The sequence below is a fragment of the Schistocerca americana genome, chromosome 5 (genome assembly GCF_021461395.2).
Source record: "Schistocerca americana isolate TAMUIC-IGC-003095 chromosome 5, iqSchAmer2.1, whole genome shotgun sequence".
NCBI classification, from domain to species: domain Eukaryota; kingdom Metazoa; phylum Arthropoda; class Insecta; order Orthoptera; family Acrididae; genus Schistocerca; species Schistocerca americana.
This window is the reverse complement of record NC_060123.1, coordinates 226,209,616-226,232,913: the sequence shown is the minus strand read 5'-3', so window position 1 is coordinate 226,232,913 and position 23,298 is coordinate 226,209,616. Positions and strand designations below refer to the sequence as shown.

The 23,298-nt window shown below is 42.1% G+C and overlaps 1 protein-coding gene across 2 annotated transcripts in view; it reads right to left on the bottom strand.

Annotated features, from left to right (window-relative positions):
• LOC124616764 overlaps positions 1–23,298 on the bottom strand; it is a 443,813-nt gene that overhangs the window by 369,656 nt on the left and 50,859 nt on the right. For both annotated transcript variants that reach the window (XM_047145148.1, XM_047145147.1), the window contains exon 2: positions 6,863–7,019. In XM_047145148.1, the coding sequence (XP_047001104.1) occupies positions 6,863–7,012 (150 nt within the window). In that variant the 5' untranslated portion in view covers positions 7,013–7,019. The remainder of the gene's footprint in view (positions 1–6,862; positions 7,020–23,298) is intronic.

Below are 23,298 nucleotides of genomic sequence, written 5' to 3'. Positions count from 1 at the left end.
GCCTAGAGCCGCTCGGCCACAGTGGCCTGCCGAGACGTGGAGCACTCTAACACCTTACAAGAGTGCGAATATGATGGACGCAGAATAAATATCCGAGGTAAAAAAAAAAATCTCATGTCAGTCTTCTATGAATTTAATAAATACTTTCTGATCAGCCATCAGGAAAGATCTCATGTAGAGAACAAGGGAGATACTACGTTGTGGACACCTAAACCCTGGAAAAACCGTACTCGTTTCCCCAAGAAAAATGCTTAACGAATTTCAGGCGTTTAATGTTATTTTGCACACACTCGAAAATCATAGCGTCAGGATTAAAAATAATACCGTCCAGATATCCACGACACGGAGCGAAACCAAAAAAGCATTGTAGGCTTGATTTGTGCACAGCCTCCTTCTCATGGCAGAATAAGGCACAACCATTAGTGCTACTGGACATTTCGAGAAAGCCTGAATTCGAAATAATACCCGTATCACACTTGCACACCTAAAGAATTTATATGAGGAATTGCTTAAGTATGTACTCGTAATCCTGGTCCGAACGCTAGGCGACTTTATGCTTACAAGTTGGCCGCGTGATCATGTTATCGTTTCCGGTTAATGTTCCTAAATTCATGAACACAACTACATCTGCATTTACATACATCCTTCGCAAGCTGTCATAAGGCGCATGGCGGAGGTTTATTTACACCAATACGAGTCATTCCCTTTCCTACTCGCAAATAGACTGAGGGGAAACGACTGTAGATAGGTTTTCGTGCTCGTCATACTTTCTACCTTATCTTCGCGATCCTTACGCAAAATCTACACTGGCGGTATTGGAATCATTCTGGCAGTTGCCTCAAATCCTGGTTCTCTTATTTTCTCATAAGTGTTTCGTGGAAAGAATGTCGCTTTCCCTACAATGATTCTCACTGAGTTCCCGAAGCGGTTCCATATTACTCACATGTTGATCGAACCTAACAGTAACGTATCTAGCTGACACTACTGATGAAATCGCATTACATGATTGGTTGTTTTATGATGTGTGTAGGTGCTGCCTTCACAGTAAAGATGTGTACGCCTTTGCTCAACATTTCTCTTCTCCAGTTCTGAATTGCCCGTTTGAGTTTTTTCAGAGTCTCACAGTACCTGTCAGTGTTAATTGTACACATTCTCCATGACAACGCTCGCTCACACATCGCTCGGCAAACCGTTGCTCTCCTGCAACAGTTTCAGTGGAACATAATCGCCCACCCACCCTACAGTCCTGACTTGGCGCCCAGTGACTGTCACCTGTTCCCTAGGTTAAAAGAACATCTGGCCGGAAAGCGATTCAGCTCCGACGACGAGGTGAACGAAGAGGTTCATAACTTTCTGAACAGCATGGCGACGAGCTGGTATGACATGGGCATACAAAAACTGCCACAGCGTCTACCTAAAAGCATCGGCAGAAATGGTGATTATATTGAAAAATAGCTAAATCTTCAATCTGTAAACTGATGTAAACCATTGTAGAAATAAACAGGTCAATGTACTTATAAAAAGATAGGAGACCTTACTTTTGGGATTTCCCTCGTACTTCGTTTTCTTAAGTTGTGCGCATAACTCTTGTGTTTTCTTGTTCCTTCTCTTTTTTATATACTATACTTTATTAACTAGGTAATCTTGCTCATGCACTGGTACGGGGTTTTATCACTCTGTTCTCGGAACGGGGTGCCGCAGGGTACGAGGGACCCTCTGGCGGTGACGTTCCTCTAACCACTTCTCGACTATGCGGCGTTCTGGTGTTAGCGCCAACAGAGGAAGCAGATTATATGCGGCAGTCTGTATCTCCCTTTATTTTCCATCGTACAATTATCACTGAAGAACATGTGTACGCCAACAGTAGCGACTTCTGGCGAATTTGCAACACAAACATATTGTGGTTACTGTACAGTAATTTGTTTCGAACAGTAGTACTGCTGACAAGATGAAATCTAGTGTATATTATTATTTATATATGTTTGACGATACTGGCGCTGATTTTGTGTTTAGCATTTGACGATGCCACCATGGGTCCAGTATATTAGGACACGTTTTTATATAACAGGCACGCCTCATCATATTTAAAGCGCGCAAATGCACATGTATATCAGTAATATTTTTCATCATGGTCTATTTTATTGTTTTAAGCCGTAGACAGGCTGCTAGTTGTATCTGTGTTTATCCCATATTTTACTGTAGCTCTGAAGATGGTCTTTATAGAGCGAAACTGGTAGCCTGATAACATAAAAAATTTATGGCCATAGACGTGAAGTAAAGGAAACATGTAAACGATGCTGTGTCTGCCTATTGTTTTAGTTATTTGAGTGTAAACTATGTGGATCATTATTGATGTCCTTGACGGTCCCACTATCCTATGACAAATAGAGCACAATTCTTTTATTATTCCAGTATGGTAAGAGTCTCAAGCTGATAGGCGAAGAGTCGTTAAAACACTTACTGCTGATCAAATCTGGGAGCTTATATATACGTATATAAGGTGACTCAACTGCCCCTACTACAGCAATTTGCAAACGCCTTCCAAATCGACATACAAGATTTTTCATATTCTCTCGCTCACTAAGCTAAAATATTAGTCGTACAGAGAAAATGAGTAGGCGTTTCTATAGGAAATTTAACGTAGTTAACTTTTTTACCGGGATATTCAAGAAAATCGTACAAAAGTGACCTTCAAACGCGTTTTTCTTGAACAACTCGAAAACCATGGTCTCCAACGAAACCTACCTCAGTATAAAATTTAACTACATTAAATTTCTTACAAAAAGGATCCCATTAATTTTCTGTAGAACTAATAGTTTGCGTGTAGTGAGAAAGAGAATGTGAAAATCATGCGAGTGCTATCTGAAGGCACTGCGGGTTGCACAAAACCCATAGACAGGGGTGTGATTCTGTACACACACACACACATACATACATACATACATACATACACACACACACACACACACACACACACACACACATTGATCAGCCAAAACATTATGAATACTTGCTTAATAGCTTGTTTGTCCGTCTTTGTAACGAAATACAGGAATCCGACACTTTGTTGGTATGTTTGTGGAGGTATATGGCATTAAATGTCTACGCATAGGTCATGTAATTCGGTAATTAACGGGCCGCTATTTGCGTACGCGGTGATAGTGACCAATAGCGACCCAGATGGATTCCATAGGTTTTACATCAGGCGAATTTAGTCGCCGAGACATCAATGTGAGTTCATTATAATGCTCCTCAAACCACTGTAGCGCAGTTCTGTTTCAGAGACACGGACAGTTATGCTGCTGAAAGATGACCTCGCCGTCGGGGAAGACATCAAGCATGAAGAGATGCGGGTGGTTTGCAGCTGTCGGTGTGTTTTCGAGTACTACCACAGGTCCCATGTAAGTGCAGGAGAATGTCTCCCATAGCATAATACTGTTCCCACAGCCTGCGTCTGTGGCAGGCTGCACGTTTCGAGCCGCCATTCACCTCGATGACGGCGTTTGTAGAGACGACCATCGACCCAGAGTAGCGAAAATGTGATTCAGAGCCGACACGTTTACGTTGATCGACGGTCGAATCCCGATGGTCTCATGCCCATTTAAATTGCAACGGATGATGCTTTTGGGTCAACATGTGAACATGTAGGGGTGGTCTGTTGCAGAGTTCTATATTCAATGATGAACAGTGAACGGTGTGCTCTGAAATAATTGTGCGTGCACCAGTATTGTGTTCTTTCGGCAGAAATGACACAGATCACCATCTGTCGTACTTTACAGAGCAGGCACGTCTCCGAACCCCACGTTCTATGAACAGTTGTGGACATCCAACCATTTAGTGCCCAGTGGTGGTTTCACTGTCCTTCTACCTCTTTCCGTAGATGTGCACGATAGTAGCACGTGAACATTCGACCAGTTTCGGCGTTTTCGAGATACTCGTTCACAGGCTCTGCGTAATGACAATCTGCCCTTCGTCAAAGCCGTTTACCTCAATGGATTTCCCCATTTGCAACCCATATCTTTGCTAGGGTGGTCCCCCGTCCGTGTCTGCTCCGTTCACATATTTTTGTTACTACGTCACTTGCCTGCGACACCACCTAGCAGCACCATGGCAGTGGTCATAATGTTTTGCCTTATCTGTGTGTGCGTCCGCATATATATATGGTAAGGTGGGGTAAATACGATGGGTGGGTAAACCCGACCGACCTCTATTTGTGAGAAACGGCAAAGCGGAGCGATTTCGCATTAGTGTTACCATATAGAGCATTCGAAATAATGAAAATGTCGTCTTGACAGCTTTGCCGCATTTGTCATTTAGACATTCAAAAGACAACAAGTGTGTTTTCGATTGTTTCAATTTAATTTTTGTGCAAATTGCATCACTAGATTTACCTTATTAAATAAAACGATTGCAAAACAGACGGTACGTGATTTGGTAGTGCATTTAGTGACCTATTCAGTGTACGCATCGTTTTTGTTGGAAATTTCATGTAAATTGTTTCTATGTGTGTTAAATGAAAAATGGCATGGTGGGGTAAATCCGACCGCTAAATGGTGGGGTAAATCCGACCGCATATTTTTTATCGTTTATGTGTATGGAATTATTTATTTATGGAAACGAAGTGACTTTTTGTTTATTTTTTGGAAAATGGTACCAAATAACAAACGAAAAACGACAAAACGCAATCAAAACGATATTCGCCGAGCAGTTGCTGCAATGCAAATGGGAATGTCTTTATGAACTGTCGCTCGTGATTTTAACATACCGAGATCGACATTGCTGTTGCACCGCCATGCAATGAAATCATCTTTTTTCAATTAAAATTTACATTCGTTTAACTTTCAGTACATTTAGTACTCTAAACATTGTTATTTTTTGAATACATTTTGTTCATTTATGTAAAAAACATAATTGCTTATAATTATTTCCCAAAAAAACCGTTCTTTTAGAACTATTTCTGTGAAAAATCAGCCAACAAATAGGGGGTCGGATTTACCCCACCATTTTTGCAAATGGCAAAAATGGACGTTTCTTAAAATACGGATACCTCAAAAACTATTGATGGTATAAAAAAAAGAATTTTGCGAACAGTTGCTCCTTTGTATTACCTATAATTTAACGTATATAACGTTAAGATCCGACTTCGGATAAGCGTTATATAGCCACAAGAAATTACTAGGTTGGATTTACCCCACCTTATCATATACTGGCTGTTCTTTGTGTATTTTCTGTACCAGTTGAAATATATCGCACTTAAATGAAGGGTCTCAGGCCAACGTGCAATTACTCGTAAAAAAAGAAGTCTTGTTGGTGTTTAGTAGATCACTTCTTTCATGGATGGTGAAGTACATTCCCTTAAAACTGCTGCAAATCAATCAAAACCTGGAATATGCTTGAGCTCACTCCAGATGCTTACTCCTATGTATTTTTGGTGTAAATTAAATAAACGTTCAAATAAAACAATTATCTGCGTCAGTTACTCTTTTAATTTTACTTCACGACGCGTTTCCAGGGTGGAACAATGATATTGCAGCTGGATGCAGCCAGTTGTTTCTTCTTGTTTTATTTTTAACGTGTTCCAGTGCGCGGAACCCTGCGGCTCGTGAAAAATATACATTTTTAACTTAATTTTCTCACAGAACACAAAACAATAACACAAACAAACTAAAGATGATCATTGAAACATATCTTGTGGCGCTTTTCCTGCTGCGTGCAAGGGTGAAAGCAGAGCGAGCAGTGAGTGCACCAACTTATACTAAAACCACTGACACAAACAATGTCAGGATGGCAAACAATGAATGTTCGATATAAATGTATAGCTGATTCACTTTAACAATAACTAGGTTTGGTAATGGTGCTTATCAGAACACTTGACAGTGAATAGACACTTGGTACGTTGCAAATGTGGGTATTAACAAAATCGACACTACATAAAGTAACTTCATAATGTGAGCCTTAACTAAATCCATCACTCTCTCTTTCCTAGCATCGTAAGTAGTGCACTGTTTTCATGAGTGGACAAATAATTGTATTTTACTTTGCGATGTCCTGGTCACCACAGTCGTCAGTTAACACAAGGGAAGGGAACCATGTGCGACATCTGTCTATGAACTGTGTAAACTTCGAAACTTTCTGGCTGATTAAAACTGTGTGTCGGACCGAGACTTGAACTCGGAGAGCATCTGTGAAACTGGAAGGTGGGTGACGAGGTACTGGCAGAACTGAGGCTGTGGGGACGGGTCGCGAGTCGTGCTTGGACATTTAGCCAGCACGGTAGCTCAGAGTAATCGGTCGCAAGGTTAGCAGCCCTCTGCAATAAACAAACTGAGGGAATAGATCATCGATGAACTTGAAGGGCTGTCATGGGACATCCACCCCGAACAAGTACAACGAACAATATAGAAAAATGAGACCAACGAAGACTTACAAAAAACAAAAAATAGCTCAGTCGGTGGAGCACTTGCCCGCGAAAGGCAAAGGTCCCGAGTTCGAATCGCTGGCACACAGTTGTAATCTGCCAGGAAGTTTCACATCAGCGCACACTCCGCTGCAGAGTGAAAATCTCATTCTCTGTAAACTTTGTTCGATGTGTGATGGTATTTTAAACTGTTTGTGTATCATATTTTCTGAGGAAGCAGTTAGGGACCAGCCCAGCGTTTACCTAACCCAGCTTGAAAAACCACATAAGACTCGCACTCTGGCTGATTGGTGTACCATTAATCCAGCACCCAGACTCGATACGGGTCTGACTCACCTTAACCTCTCTCAAGCAAGCATGCTGCATGTTTAGCTGTACGAACTGGTCACGAGTAAATCAGTCAGTCCAAACACCGTAATACAAAGTACTATGTAAGACACTTACAAGCTCCAGACCGACTGCCCAATCGGGTCCGATCTCCGGGAGTTTGCCGATCCACCTGACGATGCCACCTTGAGGCAGTCCCGTACCACTGCCCAACCACACGACTCGTTCACCCACCAGAACGGGCGGACGGAACATCCACTTCTCCATCTTAAGCCTGCGGATGGCGAAAGACCGTGAAAGTTAAAAGCAGCTGTCTCAGCATCTAGTACTAACGTTGATACATCAAAATATTATCACAGAGCAGAGAGACATAAGAGACACTGTACCGTTGTAAGTCTATGGAGCACTAGGTACGAAATCCCTGAAAGAAATTATTATTTATTCGTATGTATTGCCATAAACTTTTTGACTTCTTACCTGGGCTGTACAACAGGTTTAATATATTACAGTTATGGTGTCACTGATTCGTAGTTAATTTTACAATTACCATCTCATAAAGTTGTTACTTTGTTTGCAACATTTTATGAACATTCTGTAACTTATGCTAAATGAGAATTAGGAAAGGTACTAAATTAACAACGGTGATTGGTTTTAAGAAAATAAAGAAGACAGGAAAGGAAGAAGCTGTACGGTGTCCCACCGTCAAAGTAGACCAGATATAGAGAGAGGCCTCAGATAAACTGGATGACATGTGCTGCCTATGGACCAGACAGACTGTTGTAATACCTCATTCAGGTCTCCACAACGCTATTGCGTATCTGATGTTTACTTATAAGTTTAATTTTTTTTTGAATGTGTCCTTTTGGTATACAGTAACCAGGCACGATCTTATTCTAATTATCTACTGTACACTTGCATCTGTATTTTGTTGTACAATACCTGGTAAGAAGTTTGATTTAAAATGTCATGTTCTTTTTATTTGAGTTGAAGAAACCCTGTTGTTGTTGTTGTGGTCTTCAGTCCTGAGACTGGTTTGATGCAGCTCTCCATGCTACTCTATCCTGTGCAAGCTTCTTCATCTCCCAGTACCTACTGCAACCTATATCCTTCTGAATCTGTTTAGTGTATTCATCTCTCGGTCTCCCTCTACGATTTTTACCCTCCACGCTGCCCTCCAATGCTAAATTTGTGATCCCTTGATGCCACAGAACACGTCCTACCAACCGATCCCTTCTTCTAGTCAAGTTGTGCCACAAACTTCTCTTCTCCCCAATCCTATTCAATACCTCCTCATTAGTTACGTGATCTACCCATCTTATCTTCAGCATTCTTCTGTAGCACCACATTTCGAAAGCTTCTATTCTCTTCTTGTCCAAACTAGTTATCGTCCATGTTTCACTTCGATACATGGCTACGCTCCATACAAATACTTTCAGAAACGACTTCCTGACACTTAAATCTATACTCGACGTTAACAAATTTCTCTTCTTCAGAAACGATTTCCTTGCCATTGCCAGTCTACATTTTATATCCTCTCTACTTCGACCATCATCAGTTATTTTACTCCCTAAATAGCAAAACTCCTTTACTACTTTAAGTGTCTCATTTCCTAATCTAATTCCCTCAGCATCACCCGATTTAATTTGACTACATTCCATTATCCTCGTTTTGCTTTTCTTGATGTTCATCTTATATCCTCCTTTCAAGACACTGTCCATTCCGTTCAACTGCTCTTCCAAGTCCTTTGCTGTCTCTGACAGAATTACAATGTCATCGGCGAACCTCAAAGTTTTTACTTCTTCTCCATGAATTTTAATACCTACTCCGAATTTTTCTTTTGTTTCCTTTACTGCTTGCTCAATATACAGATTGAATAACATCGGGGAGAGGCTACAACCCTGTCTCACTCCTTTCCCAACCACTGCTTCCCTTTCATGCCCCTCGACTCTTATAACTGCCATCTGGTTTCTGTACAAATTGTAAATAGCCTTTCGCTCCCTGTATTTTACCCCTGCCACCTTCAGAATTTGAAAAAGAGTATTCCAGTTAACATTGTCAAAAGCTTTCTCTAAGTCTGCAAATGCTAGAAACGTAGGTTTGCCTTTTCTTAATCTTTCTTCTAAGATAAGTCGTAAGGTTAGTATTGCCTCACGTGTTCCAACCTTTCTACGGAATCCAAACTGATCTTCCCCCAGGTCCGCTTCTACCAGTTTTTCCATTCGTCTGTAAAGAATTCGCGTTAGTATTTTGCAGCTGTGACTTATTAAACTGATAGTTCGGTAATTTTCACATCTGCCAACACCTGCTTTCTTTGGGATTGGAATTATTATATTCTTCTTGAAGTCTGAGGGTATTTCGCCTGTCTCATACATCTTGCTCACCAGATGGTAGAGTTTTGTCATGACTGGCTCTCCCAAGGCCATCAGTAGATCTAATGGAATGTTGTCTACTCCCGGGGCCTTGTTTCGACTCAGGTCTTTCAGTGCTCTGTCAAACTCTTCACGCAGTATCTTATCTCCCATTTCGTCTTCATCTACATCCTCTTCCATTTCCATAATATTGTCCTCAAGCACATCGCCCTTGTATAAACCCTCTATATACTCCTTCCACCTTTCTGCCTTCCCTTCTTTGCTTAGAACTGGGTTTCCATCTGAGCTCTTGATATTCATACAAGTGGTTCTCTTGTCTCTAAAGGTCTCTTTAATTTTCCTGTAGGCAGTATCTATCTTACCCCTAGTGAGACAAGCCTCTACATCCTTACATTTGTCCTCTAGCCACCCCTGCTTAGCCATTTTGCACTTCCTGTCGATCTAATTTTTGAGACGTTTGTATTCCTTTTTGCCTGCTTCATTTACTGCATTTTTATATTTTCTCCTTTCATCAATTAAATTCAATATTTCTTCTGTTACCCAAGGATTTCTATTAGCCCTCGTCTTTTTACCTACTTGATCGTCTGCTGCCTTCACTACTTCATCCCTCAGAGCTACCCATTCTTCTTCTACTGTATTTCTTTCGCCCATTCCTGTCAATTGTTCCCTTATGCTCTCCCTGAAACTCTCTACAACCTCTGGTTCTTTCAGTTTATCCAGGTCCCGTCTCCTTAAATTCCCACCTTTTTGCAGTTTCTTCCGTTTCAATCTGCAGTTCATAACCAATAGATTGTGGTCAGAATCCACATCTGCCCCTGGAAATGTCTTACAATTTAAAACCTGGTTCCTAAATCTCTGTCTTACCATTATATAATCTATCTGATACCTCTTAGTATCTCCAGGATTCTTCCAGGTATACAACCTTCTTTTATGATTCTTGAACCAAGTGTTAGCTATGGTTAAGTCATGCTCTGTGCAAAATTCTACAAGGCGGCTTCCTCTTTCATTTCTTCCCCCCAATCCATATTCACCTACTACGTTTCCTTCTCTCCCTTTTCCTACTGACGAATTCCAGTCACCCATGACTATTAAATTTTCGTCTCCCTTCACTACCTGAATAATTTCTTTTATCTCGTCATACATTTCATCTATTTCTTCATCATCTGCAGAGCTAGTTGGCATATAAACTTGTACTACTGTAGTAGGCATGGGCTTTGTGTCTATCTTGGCCACAATAATGCGTTCACTATACTGTTTGTAGTAGCTAACGCGCACTCCTATTTTCTTATTCATTATTAAACCTACTCCTGCATTACCCCTATTTGTATTTATAACCCTGTAATCACCTGACCAAAAGTCTTGTTCCTCCTGCCACCGAACTTCACTAGTTCCCACTATATCTAACTTTAACCTATCCATTTCCCTTTTTAAATTTTCTAACCTACCTGCCCGATTAAGGGATCTGACATTCCACGCTCCGATCCGTAGAACACCAGTTTTCTTTCTCCTGGCATTGTAATTATATCATATAAAAAACGTCTTTTTGCCATTCTGACATACGTAGGATTCATCATCTCTCAAAAACATAACAGACGAACACTACTGCATGCAAACATAAAATTTAATTTGTAGTCATGTTTTTGTAAGTAAATAATAAAATACTTTATTAAATCTCCTATGACTACACATGTGAACTGAAGTCCACTGTTCGTTTCTTCTTGTATGCCCCGGCTACTTCGAGGAACTACTGTAGAGATTTTGATACGGTCTTGAAATTCCCGGGACCCATACCTTGCCAGTTTCTATATCGAAAACGGGCAAAAAATGTTGAGATTCTCCATTCACAGTGTATATAAATATACACTGAAGACCCAAAGACACTGGTACAGCTGCCTAAAATATCGTGTAGCTTTTGTGGCGGCGTTCGTAGCGACAAACAATTCGCTGTAGAAACGGCTTACGAAGTCACCGCCACACTTTTAATAGCGGGCCGACCGGTCCGCTGGAACAGTGAACAGAAAGATGAAAACCCAAACACTCTGATTAAATAAAAGTCGGTACTTATCTTTATTGACGGAGATACAGAAACACAATAGTGAACTCCGTGTCTACAGAGATCTGTCTAGTTCGAGTCGGAGCGTCTAGGTCAGCGTCGGCTGACGACAAACAACAACTCTGCTGCGATGAACACACAACTGACTAGCAAGTACACAATTCGGTGGCGAGTATACAACTGAGCGGCGAATACAGAACTGTCCTAGCGCTCGCGACTCCAGCGCTTAAGAACCCAGAAGCCAGCGGTGGCGCGCGCAGACTTGCGGCGATTAGCTGTCTCGCTGGCGCTGCTTATGCGGACGGCGTCCGGACTTTGATGCTGCCAACCTTTTTGGCAGCGGGCTCGGGTGGCATTACTGGCTAGGATATAACAGTAGCACCCCCACACGCAGAAGTGCCGCACCACGAGTGGCATGGACTCGACTTACGTCTGGAGCAGTGCTGGAGGGAACCAAGAACACTGCAGGGCTGTCCATAAATCCGTAAGACTACGAAGGGGTGCACGTTCCAAGGCATTTCAGATATGCTCAATAATGTTCATGACTGGGAAGTTTGGTGGCTAGCGGAACTGTGTAATTTCAGAAGAGTGTTCCTGGAGCCACACTGTAGCAATTCTGGACGTGTGGTGTGCCGCATTGTCCTGCTGTAATTGCCCAAGCACGTCGGGATGCACAATGGACATGAATGGATGCAGATGATCAGACAGGATGCTTTCGTACGCGTCACTTGTCAGAGTCGTATCTAGACGTATCAGGGGTCCCATATCACTCCAAACGCATATGCCCCACACCATTACAGGGCCTCCACCAGCTTGAACAGTCCGCTGCTGCCATGCAGGGTCCATAGATTCATGAGGTTGTCTCCATACCCGTACACGTCCATCCGCTCGACACAATCTGAAACGAGACTTGTCCGACCAGGCTACATGTTTCCAGTCATCAACAGCCCAATGTTGATGTTGACGGGCCCAGGCGACGTGTAAAGGTTTGTGTCGTGCAGCCATCAAGGGTACACGAGTGGGCTTTCGCCTCCGAAAGTCCATATCGATTAGGTATCGTTGAATGGTTCGCACGCTGATACTTGTTGACGGACCAGCACTGAAATCTGCAGCAATTTGCGGAAGAGTTGCACTTTGTCACGTTGAACGATTCTCTTCAGTCGTCGTTGATCCCGCTGTTGCAGAATGTTTTTCCGGCCGCAGCGATGTCGGTGATTTGATGTTTTACCGGATTCCTGGTACTCATGCTACACTCGTGAAATGGTCGTACGGGAAAATCCGCGCTACATCGCTGCCTCGGAGATGCTGTGTTCCATCGCTCGTGCGCGGACACCAAAAACGCCTGAAGATGGCAAGAGGTTAGCTTGCCGAAATATCGCGCTTGTTGGACGACGCTACCCGACTGAATACCCGAGAAATTTTCATGACTTAAGTCTTGATAACCTGCCATTGTTAACAGCAGTAACCGATCTAACAACTCCGGCAGACGCTTGTTGTATTATACAGGCATTGGCGTATTCTGCCTGTTTACATATCTCTGTATTTGAATACGCATGGCTATACTAGTTTCTTTAACGCTTCAGTGCATATATGTATATATAATTACGTTTGTACGAAACCCTCAGTGCGCGAGTAATTGAGAACAAGAAGTGAAACTAGAGCTAGCTTGCTGTATTTTTAACAAATGTTTACCACTCTCTTTAGCACTGCATTGGCTGATTCCAGTTTTGCTATATTACTTTGAAAAGCTGATTTAATTGATGTTCATGAATTTCTTTTTTGAGCTGCTCGATCCATGGCAGTTCCTAAAAAGGGGCCGGCCGATGTGGCCGAGCAGTTCTAGGCGCTTCAGTCTGGAACCGCGTGACCGCTACGGTCGCAGGTTCGAACCCTGCCTCGGGCATGGATGTGTGTGATGTCCTTAGGTAAGTTAGGTTAAGTAGTTCTAAGTTCTAGGGGACTGATGACCTCAGATGTTACGTCCCAGAGAGCTCAGAGCCAGCCTAAAAAGGAGCAATAAACATGTGAAATGTTCAGTGCTTAAATGTTGAGATACAGTAGGGCTAAAACACTCTTATATATTCTGTTTTAAAGGAAAAGAGTGAAAATAGACTAAGTAAGGTGATTTTCTAGAATATGTGTTTTCTAATACGTAATCTGAAAAGTGAGGTTAATACATCGAATGAAATGATTAAAAATGCCGCAGACTGACTATGGTAATTCTTCAGACTGACTTTGGAATACTTCAGACGACAGACCCATTCAAAAAAAGCAGATGACCGCAATTTTTTACTCATTACAACAAGATAACTAACATCTTTTAAGGTATTAGTATGGCAGTCAGTAGATTAATTTTTTTTTCATTGCTTAAATACACTCCTGGAAATGGAAAAAAGAACACATTGACACCGGTGTGTCAGACCCACCATACTTGCTCCGGACACTGCGAGAGGGCTGAACAAGCAATGATCACACGCACGGCACAGCGGACACACCAGGAACCGCGGTGTTGGCCGTCGAATGGCGCTAGCTGCGCAGCATTTGTGCACCGCCGCCGTCAGTGTCAGCCAGTTTGCCGTGGCATACGGAGCTCCATCGCAGTCTTTAACACAGGTAGCATGCCGCGACAGCGTGGACGTGAACCGTATGTGCAGTTGACGGACTTTGAGCGAGGGCGTATAGTGGGCATGCGGGAGGCCGGGTGGACGTACCACCGAATTGCTCAACACGTGGGGCGTGAGGTCTCCACAGTACATCGATGTTGTCGCCAGTGGTCGGCGGAAGGTGCACGTGCCCGTCGACCTGGGACCGGACCGCAGCGACGCACGGATGCACGCCAAGACCGTAGGATCCTACGCAGTGCCGTAGGGGACCGCACCGCCACTTCCCAGCAAATTAGGGACACTGTTGCTCCTGGGGTATCGGCGAGGACCATTCGCAACCGTCTCCATGAAGCTGGGCTACGGTCCAGCACACCGTTAGGCCGTCTTCCGCTCACGCCCCAACATCGTGCAGCCCGCCTCCAGTGGCGTCGCGACAGGCGTGAATGGAGGGACGAATGGAGCCGTGTCGTCTTCAGCGATGAGAGTCGCTTCTGCCTTGGTGCCAATGATGGCCGTATGCGTGTTTGGCGCCGTGCAGGTGAGCGCCACAATCAGGACTGCATACGACCGAGGCACACAGGGCCAACACCCGGCATCATGGTGTGGGGAGCGATCTCCTACACTGGCCGTACACCACTGGTGATCGTCGAGGGGACACTGAATAGTGCACGGTACATCCAAACCGTCATCGAACCCATCGTTCTACCATTCCTAGACCGGCAGGGGAACTTGCTGTTCCAACAGGACAATGCACGTCCGCATGTATCCCGTGCCACCCAACGTGCTCTAGAAGGTGTAAGTCAACTACCCTGGCCAGCAAGATCTCCGGATCTGTCCCCCATTGAGCATTTTTGGGACTGGATGAAGCGTCGTCTCACGCGGTCTGCACGTCCAGCACGAACGCTGGTCCAACTGAGGCGCCAGGTGGAAATGGCATGGCAAGCCGTTCCACAGGACTACATCCAGCATCTCTACGATCGTCTCCATGGGAGAATAGCAGCCTGCATTGCTGCGAAAGGTGGATATACACTGTACTAGTGCCGACATTGTGCATGCTCTGTTGCCTGTGTCTATGTGCCTGTGGTTCTGTCAGTGTGATCATGTGATGTATCTGACCCCAGGAATGTGTCAATAAAGTTTCCCCTTCCTGGGACAATGAATTCACGGTGTTCTTATTTCAATTTCCAGGAGTGTAGCTCCGTCGGCTAAGATGAACCGTGCGATCGGGATTTTCCACTTTGTTTCTATGACTTACACTTACACTTTTTGGGTTTGAATTAAAAAAGTGATTTCCATAGTATAGTTCATGAATAACTCGCAGTTTTTTAATTTAAAATCAAATAGCTTCCCTATCTGAGTGAAAGTAGTGGACATCAACTTACCATTCCCATTTCTTTCACACTCATGAACTGGAGTTCTAAGGAATTACCGAACTATATATGTAAATGTTTGTGTCAAATGCTGTTGCAGTTTCTTACTTCGTCCACTAGGAGTCACTACATTCACATATCATGACCATATTATACAGGGCTGTCAGTAACAGTCTGTAAAGCTTGTAAGGGTGTTGCTAGGCAGATTGTGATAAGAAATAATTTTTAAGACAAAAATTGGATACGTTGCGTCGGTGCCGAGTTAATTAGCATTGAATTTAGTCTATCAGACCATTGGGCGCACCAATTCACGTGGCTCCCAGAGACGATGTTGTCAAATGTGTTCTGCACTTGATTTCCTAAATCCGAAGACAAGAAAGGTACAAAAATTGGACGTGGAGTGTTAGTAAGGATCGAACCCGAGCCAAAGGCTGAGCAGTCTCGTGCGCTATCATCTACACTTATAACTGGTGGGTCTCTCGAATTTCTGCGCGTAACGGCCTGATTGGCTATTAACTCCGAAACGGCGCAACGAATCGAATATAGAAAATTACGCATAAAGTTTATGACGTGCAGTCGACTCCCAATTGATGAGAACTTTAGACAATTGAAAATTGAGCATTTTCATCAACTTACATGGGGTCTGTAAACGCGTATTTTCCTAGAAATCGAGCAAAGAATCTTTTCCGATTTTTGTCTCACTTTATCTGGGTGGTTGTTCCAATTTAAATTTTTCGTAATTGTAATTCCTATGTATTTAGCTGAATTGACAGCCTTTAGATTTGTGTGATTTATCATGTTTGAAATTTAACGGATTTCTTTTAGTACGCATGTGGATTATCTCATATTTTTCCTTACTTAGAGACAATTGCCACTTCTCGCACGGTACAGCCATCGAGTCTAAGTTGTTTTTGATTTTCTAATGACTTTACTACACTGTAAAAAGAATCCTCTGCAACCTAAGGGGGCTGCTCAGATTGCCTCCTAAATCGTTTATATAAGACAGGATTAGCCGAACGCTATTCATTTTTCAGTTGAAACACACAAGTTCGCCGCACTACTATAGTGCTATAGCTGTTACATCAGTGATGTTAGCAACAGTGATAAAGATAAGAGAGTCGACAAAAAACGTACCAGCAAGAACTAGGGACCCGAAGCTCAACCTAGCATAGACAACTTAAGTATAGACTTTGTGCCACTTCTCGCTCCTGCCGAACTTTGCAATCTAACAATCACTGTATGTGTTCAACAGGCAAAATTTAATCTCATATTTATTACTACTAATACCTGCCATACTTTAAGAGAACGACATTAAAATCACAAAAAAATTATTCTTTTCGTTGGAGCAGGGGAGTGAGGGGGGTCAATCTACGCCCCTGTACGAGAGGCAGTTCTAGCTGCTGGGTACATGAAGAAATTAGCTTCAATGACACTATTTTCCGTAGCTATAATCAGTGAATGGGTAGTAGTCTAATCACAAACCAATAAACCATATATTCAACTTTTCTGTTTTCTGTAAAATCCACAGCGAGGTGGAAAACAAAACAGCACATTGTGCATACAATTTTTGTTTGAAAATATACGGGGTAGTCAAATGGTTCAAGTGGCTCTGAGCACTATGGGATTTAACTTCTGAGGTCATCAGTCCCCTAGAACTTAGAACCACTTAAACCTAACTAACCTAAGGACATCACACACATCCATGCCTGAGGCAGGATTCGAACCTGCGACCCCACAGTCTCACTTTATCTGGAGCAGGGGAGGTGGAAAACAAAACAGCACATTGTGCATACAATTTTTGTTTGAAAATATACGGGGTAGTCAAATGGTTCAAGTGGCTCTGAGCACTATTGGATTTAACTTCTGAGGTCATCAGTCCCCTAGAACTTTAGAACCACTTAAACCTAACTAACCTAAGGACATCACACACATCCATGCCTGAGGCAGGATTCGAACCTGGGACCGCACAGTGGGCCAGAATCTTGAAAACGTGGCCAAAAAGGAAAAAAAAAGTTTAAAGATGGGGATTTTGGACTACCAGGTTGGCAGCAGCAATGCTGGGACAACTGAATGCCGGCTGTGCGGACGACCAGATGTTCATTTGTTCGGTAACATCTCAGGTCAAATGCGGCAGTTCATTGTTAGCGTGCGCGCAGCTGGCTAGGCTACAAAAACAGTCGTGTTGTTGAAGGAAGTTATTTATGTTTTGTGCAAGTGAAACCAATACTTTCAATATGGAATGTATTCCAGGAGGTATGTACTAGTGAAAAAACACTTATATCACTATTAAATCATCAATTATGCACGTTTACATTTCAATTAATGTACTACAGGGAAATGAATGACAAAATCGTAAAATGCGCTTAAAAAATAGAGATAAGTTACGAATTCCACGACATTCCGCTTTCTTTTGCGCTGTGTACGCAAGTATATATTATTACCTTTGTAAATTAAGCTTCAAATCCTGCGACTAGTTGCGACTCTGGCTTTGAGCCACGTTTTAAGCGCCACTTGCAAAATGTCATTGTTCAGACATCTTCAAAAATGACAGTAGAATCAATTAATTATGAGTTTTATTTGTAGAATTTAAATTACAATCGACACGTAGACGCATTGTAAAGAATAAAATAATTAGAAAAATGACGAAAAGTGTAACACAGATTTTTTTTTTAAATTTCAGTTTCATCTGATCCAGCGTATTCCAGAATCGGATTTTCGAGGGAAGATATTTTTCTAATAACAAAAGAGTATTAGTCAAATGATTTGGAAGGGGTCATAGAACATTTGGAAAGGTCGTTGACACAAAAAAGTGGACATACAATTAAAATTCCCTATGATATGAGGCCTACCATTTCGATTTTGTTAACAAAGTTAAGAAGCAAGTATAAGGAAGCAACTGGGCGACAAGGATATTTTTTCAAGAAGAACTAAACCTGGTTAAATACAATAGTATATATTCCGATTGATTCGAAACCTGCAAGTGTGACTAAATCAACAGGCCGACCTGCCACAAAATTTAAAACATTATCTGATAGGTCTAAAAGAAGGAGAACTGAGGATATTCGTACGAAGTTCAGTCCTGTCGAATTATCGTTCGCCGCACAAATGAGTCTTCGATCCTTGGGGCACCCAGATGCTGCGAAGATTGTGAAAGACGTCACACTCTCAAGTCCATCCAAGGTGAAAAAATACAAGGCAGGCTTGCGATTTTCAACATCATCGTCATCCTCATATGATGCAAATGAAGGTCTAGCACTCCTTTTCGACTTCAAATTGTCAAAAGAATCTTACCAGCATTTGAGAAATGGGGCTAAAGGAAAAGGCTTAAACACATTATATCCACCGTATTCAGCTGTTTTGGTAGCAAAAAAAGCTTGCTGCCCTCCATACGTAACCCTCACTTTTACCGAATCAAAAGCTGAGGTACGGTTGCAAGCTTTGTTAGACCACACTGTTCAACGTGTTCTACTGCTGAAATGAGACGATATTTTACATATGAGTGATTCTGAAATGTCTAATATGTCCCTTATTTGTAAGTGCGGCTTTGACGGAACCTCCGGGCAAAGCACGTATAAAATGAAGTTTTCAGATTCGAGTATTTCAGATGCAACTTTATTTTTCACTTCGCTTGTTCTTCTGAAACTTGCAGGTGTAAATGAAGAAACTAAAGAAGAAAAGATCTTATGGATTAATCCGAAGCCGTCTTCAACCCTCTTTTGCAAACCACGGAAGTTAGAATTTACAAAGGAAACAGAGCAAACGACTTTAAATGAGAAAGCGTATTACGACAAACAGATCGAACAACTCCAGTCATTCGAAACAGTTATTCATGGGAAAGACATTTCCATTAAATACAATTTAAGCATGACCATGGTAGATGGTAAAGTGTGCAATGCTATCACCAACACGGAATCTGCGCAACGGTGCTATCTCTGCAAGGCTACGTCTGCCCAATTTAATAACATTGACGACGTTTTGAAAAAACACGTTACCGCCGATTATCTGCAGTACGGACTATCAACTCTTCATGCCTGGATTCGATGTTTTGAATGTTGTATTCATTTGGCATACCAAATGAAAACAAAAAAGTGGCAGGCACGTAAAGCAGAAGATAAAGAGGAAAAAGCAATACTGAAAGCCAACATTCAAAAAGCTTTCAAAGAGCAGCTTGGAATTGTAATTGACATGCCGAAACAAGGGTTTGGCAGTACGAATGACGGAAACACCGCTCGACGTTTTTTTGAAAACACTCCAACATCTGCGCTGATAACTGGAGTTTCCGAAGAACTAATCCACCGTTTCCATATAATTTTGCAGACGATTTCGAGCGGACGTCAGATCGACGTTGAAAAGTTTCGAGCATACGCCTTAGCAACTGCCAGGCACTACGTGAAAGAATACCCCTGGTACAACATGCCAACAGCAGTCCATAGATTGTTGATTCACGGTCCAGACATTATTTATTCGGCCATTTTACCCATCGGTCAACTATCGGAGGATGCTCAGGAATCAACCAATAAGTTGATAAAGCAATATCGCCTGAGTTTTTCTCGAAAGTTTTCAAGAGTTAAGACTATGGAAGACGTGTTCAGGAGATTGTTGGCAACGACAGACCCCTACGTTTCTTCCTTACGCAAATCTTCGCCGAAGAAACTGAAGAGTTTGTCGCCAGAAGCCGTTGCCCTCTTAGTTCCTGTGGCGGAAGACTATGAAGATTCAGATGCAGATGCAGATAATGAGGTAACAGTGTTTGAGGATGATGACGATTCAGTTGAAGCAGAAGATGAAAAAGAATAAGAAAATGAAAACTTGTAAATTAAGTTATAAAAAATTTACAAAATAAATAATTGTAATTAAAATGAAATAATTTTTTGTAATATTTTACACCATCTTGTAACCTATATTTGGTCCTTTCTTCGAGTTTTCCACTTTTTTGGTTTATTTTTTAAGCATTAACTACAATAACCCCTAAATACTGACTTTTATATGGATAAAAATATATAAATATAAATAAATAAAAAGACATAGATTTTGACCGCCATCTTGGATCCACCATTTTTAAATTTTTTGAACTCTATCATCATCAGTAACCTCGATAATTCCCTAAAAATTACTTTTATACGTGAAAAATGATAGTAGTGTACATAGAACCTGCCATCTTGGGTCCGCCATTTTGTTTTTTTTTCACTTTTTGATATTATATTCTGCTCGGCCACTCTGGCCGGCTACAGGGTAGTCAGTTGCAGTCGGAAAAGTTTGTAAGGGTATTGAAGGGTAAGTTGTACCGAGAAATAATTGTTACGAAAAAATTCGACACGTGTGCCGTTTCTGAAGTAATTGCCATTGAAATTAGCCAATCAGGCAGTTCGAGCGCAAACTCAAGCGACCCGCCGGAGATGGTGGCGCCATACTTGTTCTTCGTTTGATATCCTAAAACTGAACAAGACAGCGATACAGAAACTGTAAACTAGACGGTAATAAAGAACTAACGCGTGCCAAAGGGTGAGTAGCTTCGTGCGCTATCATCTAAACTATGATAACAACAGACTTGAATTGTATCTGGCACGGCGCTTGCATTGGTTAACTTCAATGGTAATTAACTCGGAAAAAGCTCAACGTATCGAATATTTTTTCTTAACAGTTATTTCTCAGCTCAACCTACTCTGTAATAGCCTTACAAGCTTTTCAGACTCTTTCTAAACACCTTGTACATAAGAAGAAGGAAGATACACTGAAGCGACAAAGAAACTGGTAAAGGCATGGGTATTCAAATACAGAGATATGTAAACAGGCAGAATACGGGGCTGCGGTCGACAACGGCTATATAAGACAACAAACCTCTGGCGCAGTTCTTATATCGGTTACTGCTGCTACAATAGCAGGTTATCAAGATTTAAGTGAGTTTGAAAGTGGTGTTATAGTCAGCGCACGAGCGATGGGACCCAGCATCTACGAGGTAGCGGGGATTTTCCTGTATGACTATTTCACGAGTACCGTGAATAGCAGGAAGCCGATAAAAACTCAAATCTACGACATCGCTGCGGCCGGAAAAAGATCCTGCAAGAATGGGGCCCAAGACAACTGAAGACAATCGTTCAACGTGACAGAAGCGCAACCCTTCCGCAAATTGCTGCAGATTTCATTGCTAGGCCATCAACAAGTGTCAGGGTGCGAACCATTCAATGAAACATCATCGATATGGGTTTTCGGAGCTGAAGGACCACTCGTCTACTCTTGGTGGTTGAACCAAACAAAGCTTTACGCTTCGCCAGGGCCCATCAACACCGACATTGGACTGTTGATGACAGAAAACATGTTGCCTGGACGAACAAGTCTCGTTTCAGATTGTATCGAGTGGATGGGCGTGTACGGGTGTGGAGACAACATCACGAATCCATGGAGCCTGTATGTCAGTAGGGGACTTATCAAGCTGGTGGAGACTCTATAATGGTGTAGAGCGTGAGCAGCGGGATTGATATGGGACCGCTTGATACGTCTAGATACGACTCTGACAGGTGACACGTACGTAAGCATCCTGTCTGATCATCTGCATCCATTCATGCCCATTGTGCATTCCGACGGACTTTTGCAATTCCCGCAGGACAATGCGACATCCCACACGTCTAGAATTGCTACGGAGTGGCTTCAGGAACACTCTTCTGAATTTAAACACTTCCTTTGGCCACCAAGCTCCGCAGACAGGGACATTATTGATCATATCTGGGATGCCTTGGAACGTGCTGTCCGGAAGAGATCTCCACCCCCTCGTACTCTTAAGGATTTATGGACACACCTCCAGGATTCAAGGTGTCATTCCTTCCAGCACTACTTCAGACATTAGTCGAGTCCATGCCACGTCGTGTTGCGGCACTTCTGCGTCGTCGCGGAGGCCCTACGCGATATTAGGTAGGTGTACTAGTTTCTTTAGCTCTTCAGTGTACATGGGACAAATCAATTTGTCTAATGGCTTACAGTTGAAAATGACTGCGAGAAATGGAAATCATACATTTTCACGGCTCAGCATTTTCTTTCTCTCAGCCAGTTTTAACAGAAACCATGTTCCTTGTCGTTTAAAAAGTGGTTAGGGTATTGTCTAAAAATTTGAAGTTAATCGGTAAAGTACTTTCGAGATTTTTGGTAATAACGTAAACAACGATTGCCTTTAAATAGCAGCATAGAAGACAGATACTGATTTTATTCTATGCTACAAGCATGTATCAAGCTACACCTAAGAGGTATGACTATTAATGGAATGATAGGTACCGTCTGAGAAAGGAAAGAATTAATAATAATAATATGCATAACTTGTCTAAAAAAGAAAGCCTTTTTTAATTCTGTTGTTTTGTACTGAATTAATACAGTTTCGGGCAAGAACTAAATAATGTTTAAACTTTCGCTACTCTCCGTTTCGCATTTTGTGTAAGAGGAAGTTTTCAAGCTTTTTATTTTTTTTGGGCAAATGTACAAGATTCCTAACACATTTATACAAATTAGTTAACGAATCAACTTCCGGGCTGAAAATCAGACATTACATTCACACATCTTATGCTTATTATACACTTCTTTGTTGAATGTTCGCTTATTTGATGTCATCGCTTCCTCAGTCAACGAATCTGGTCTGGGAGACCCTAGCTACTTTGCGGCTAACTTTTCCTGGTAGTTTTCTTTTCTGGTAACGCTTAAAAAAGATTCAACAGATTTCATGCTGAAACCGCACACGAAAGCTGATTTCTGCACACTAAACAACCAAATTCAAAAACAAACTACCGTTTGTGGAACTGATTAAATTCAAGTAGTACTGTGTGCTAACATGGTCACTTGATTAGAATACAAATGAGGCGCTGAGAAACATATGGACCAAAGGAACATTTAGGTGGATATCAGGGAAACCAGTGAGACAGCTGTTCCTGAATATTCACATATATATTATGGGGTTACAGCACAGATAAACGTGACCCCCCATAAAATCAACAGATGTCATGAGCATGAATAAGTGCTACAGTCTCACAATCAACGATGATGGGCTTTATGGTTCTCAGCGCCTCAAATAGATTACTACATGATAAACTCCAAAACTTAGTATATTCTATCTCATTCATAATCTCACAAAACAGATTTCTCTATCAGTATAAATATAACATATTTTGAAGTCCGATCT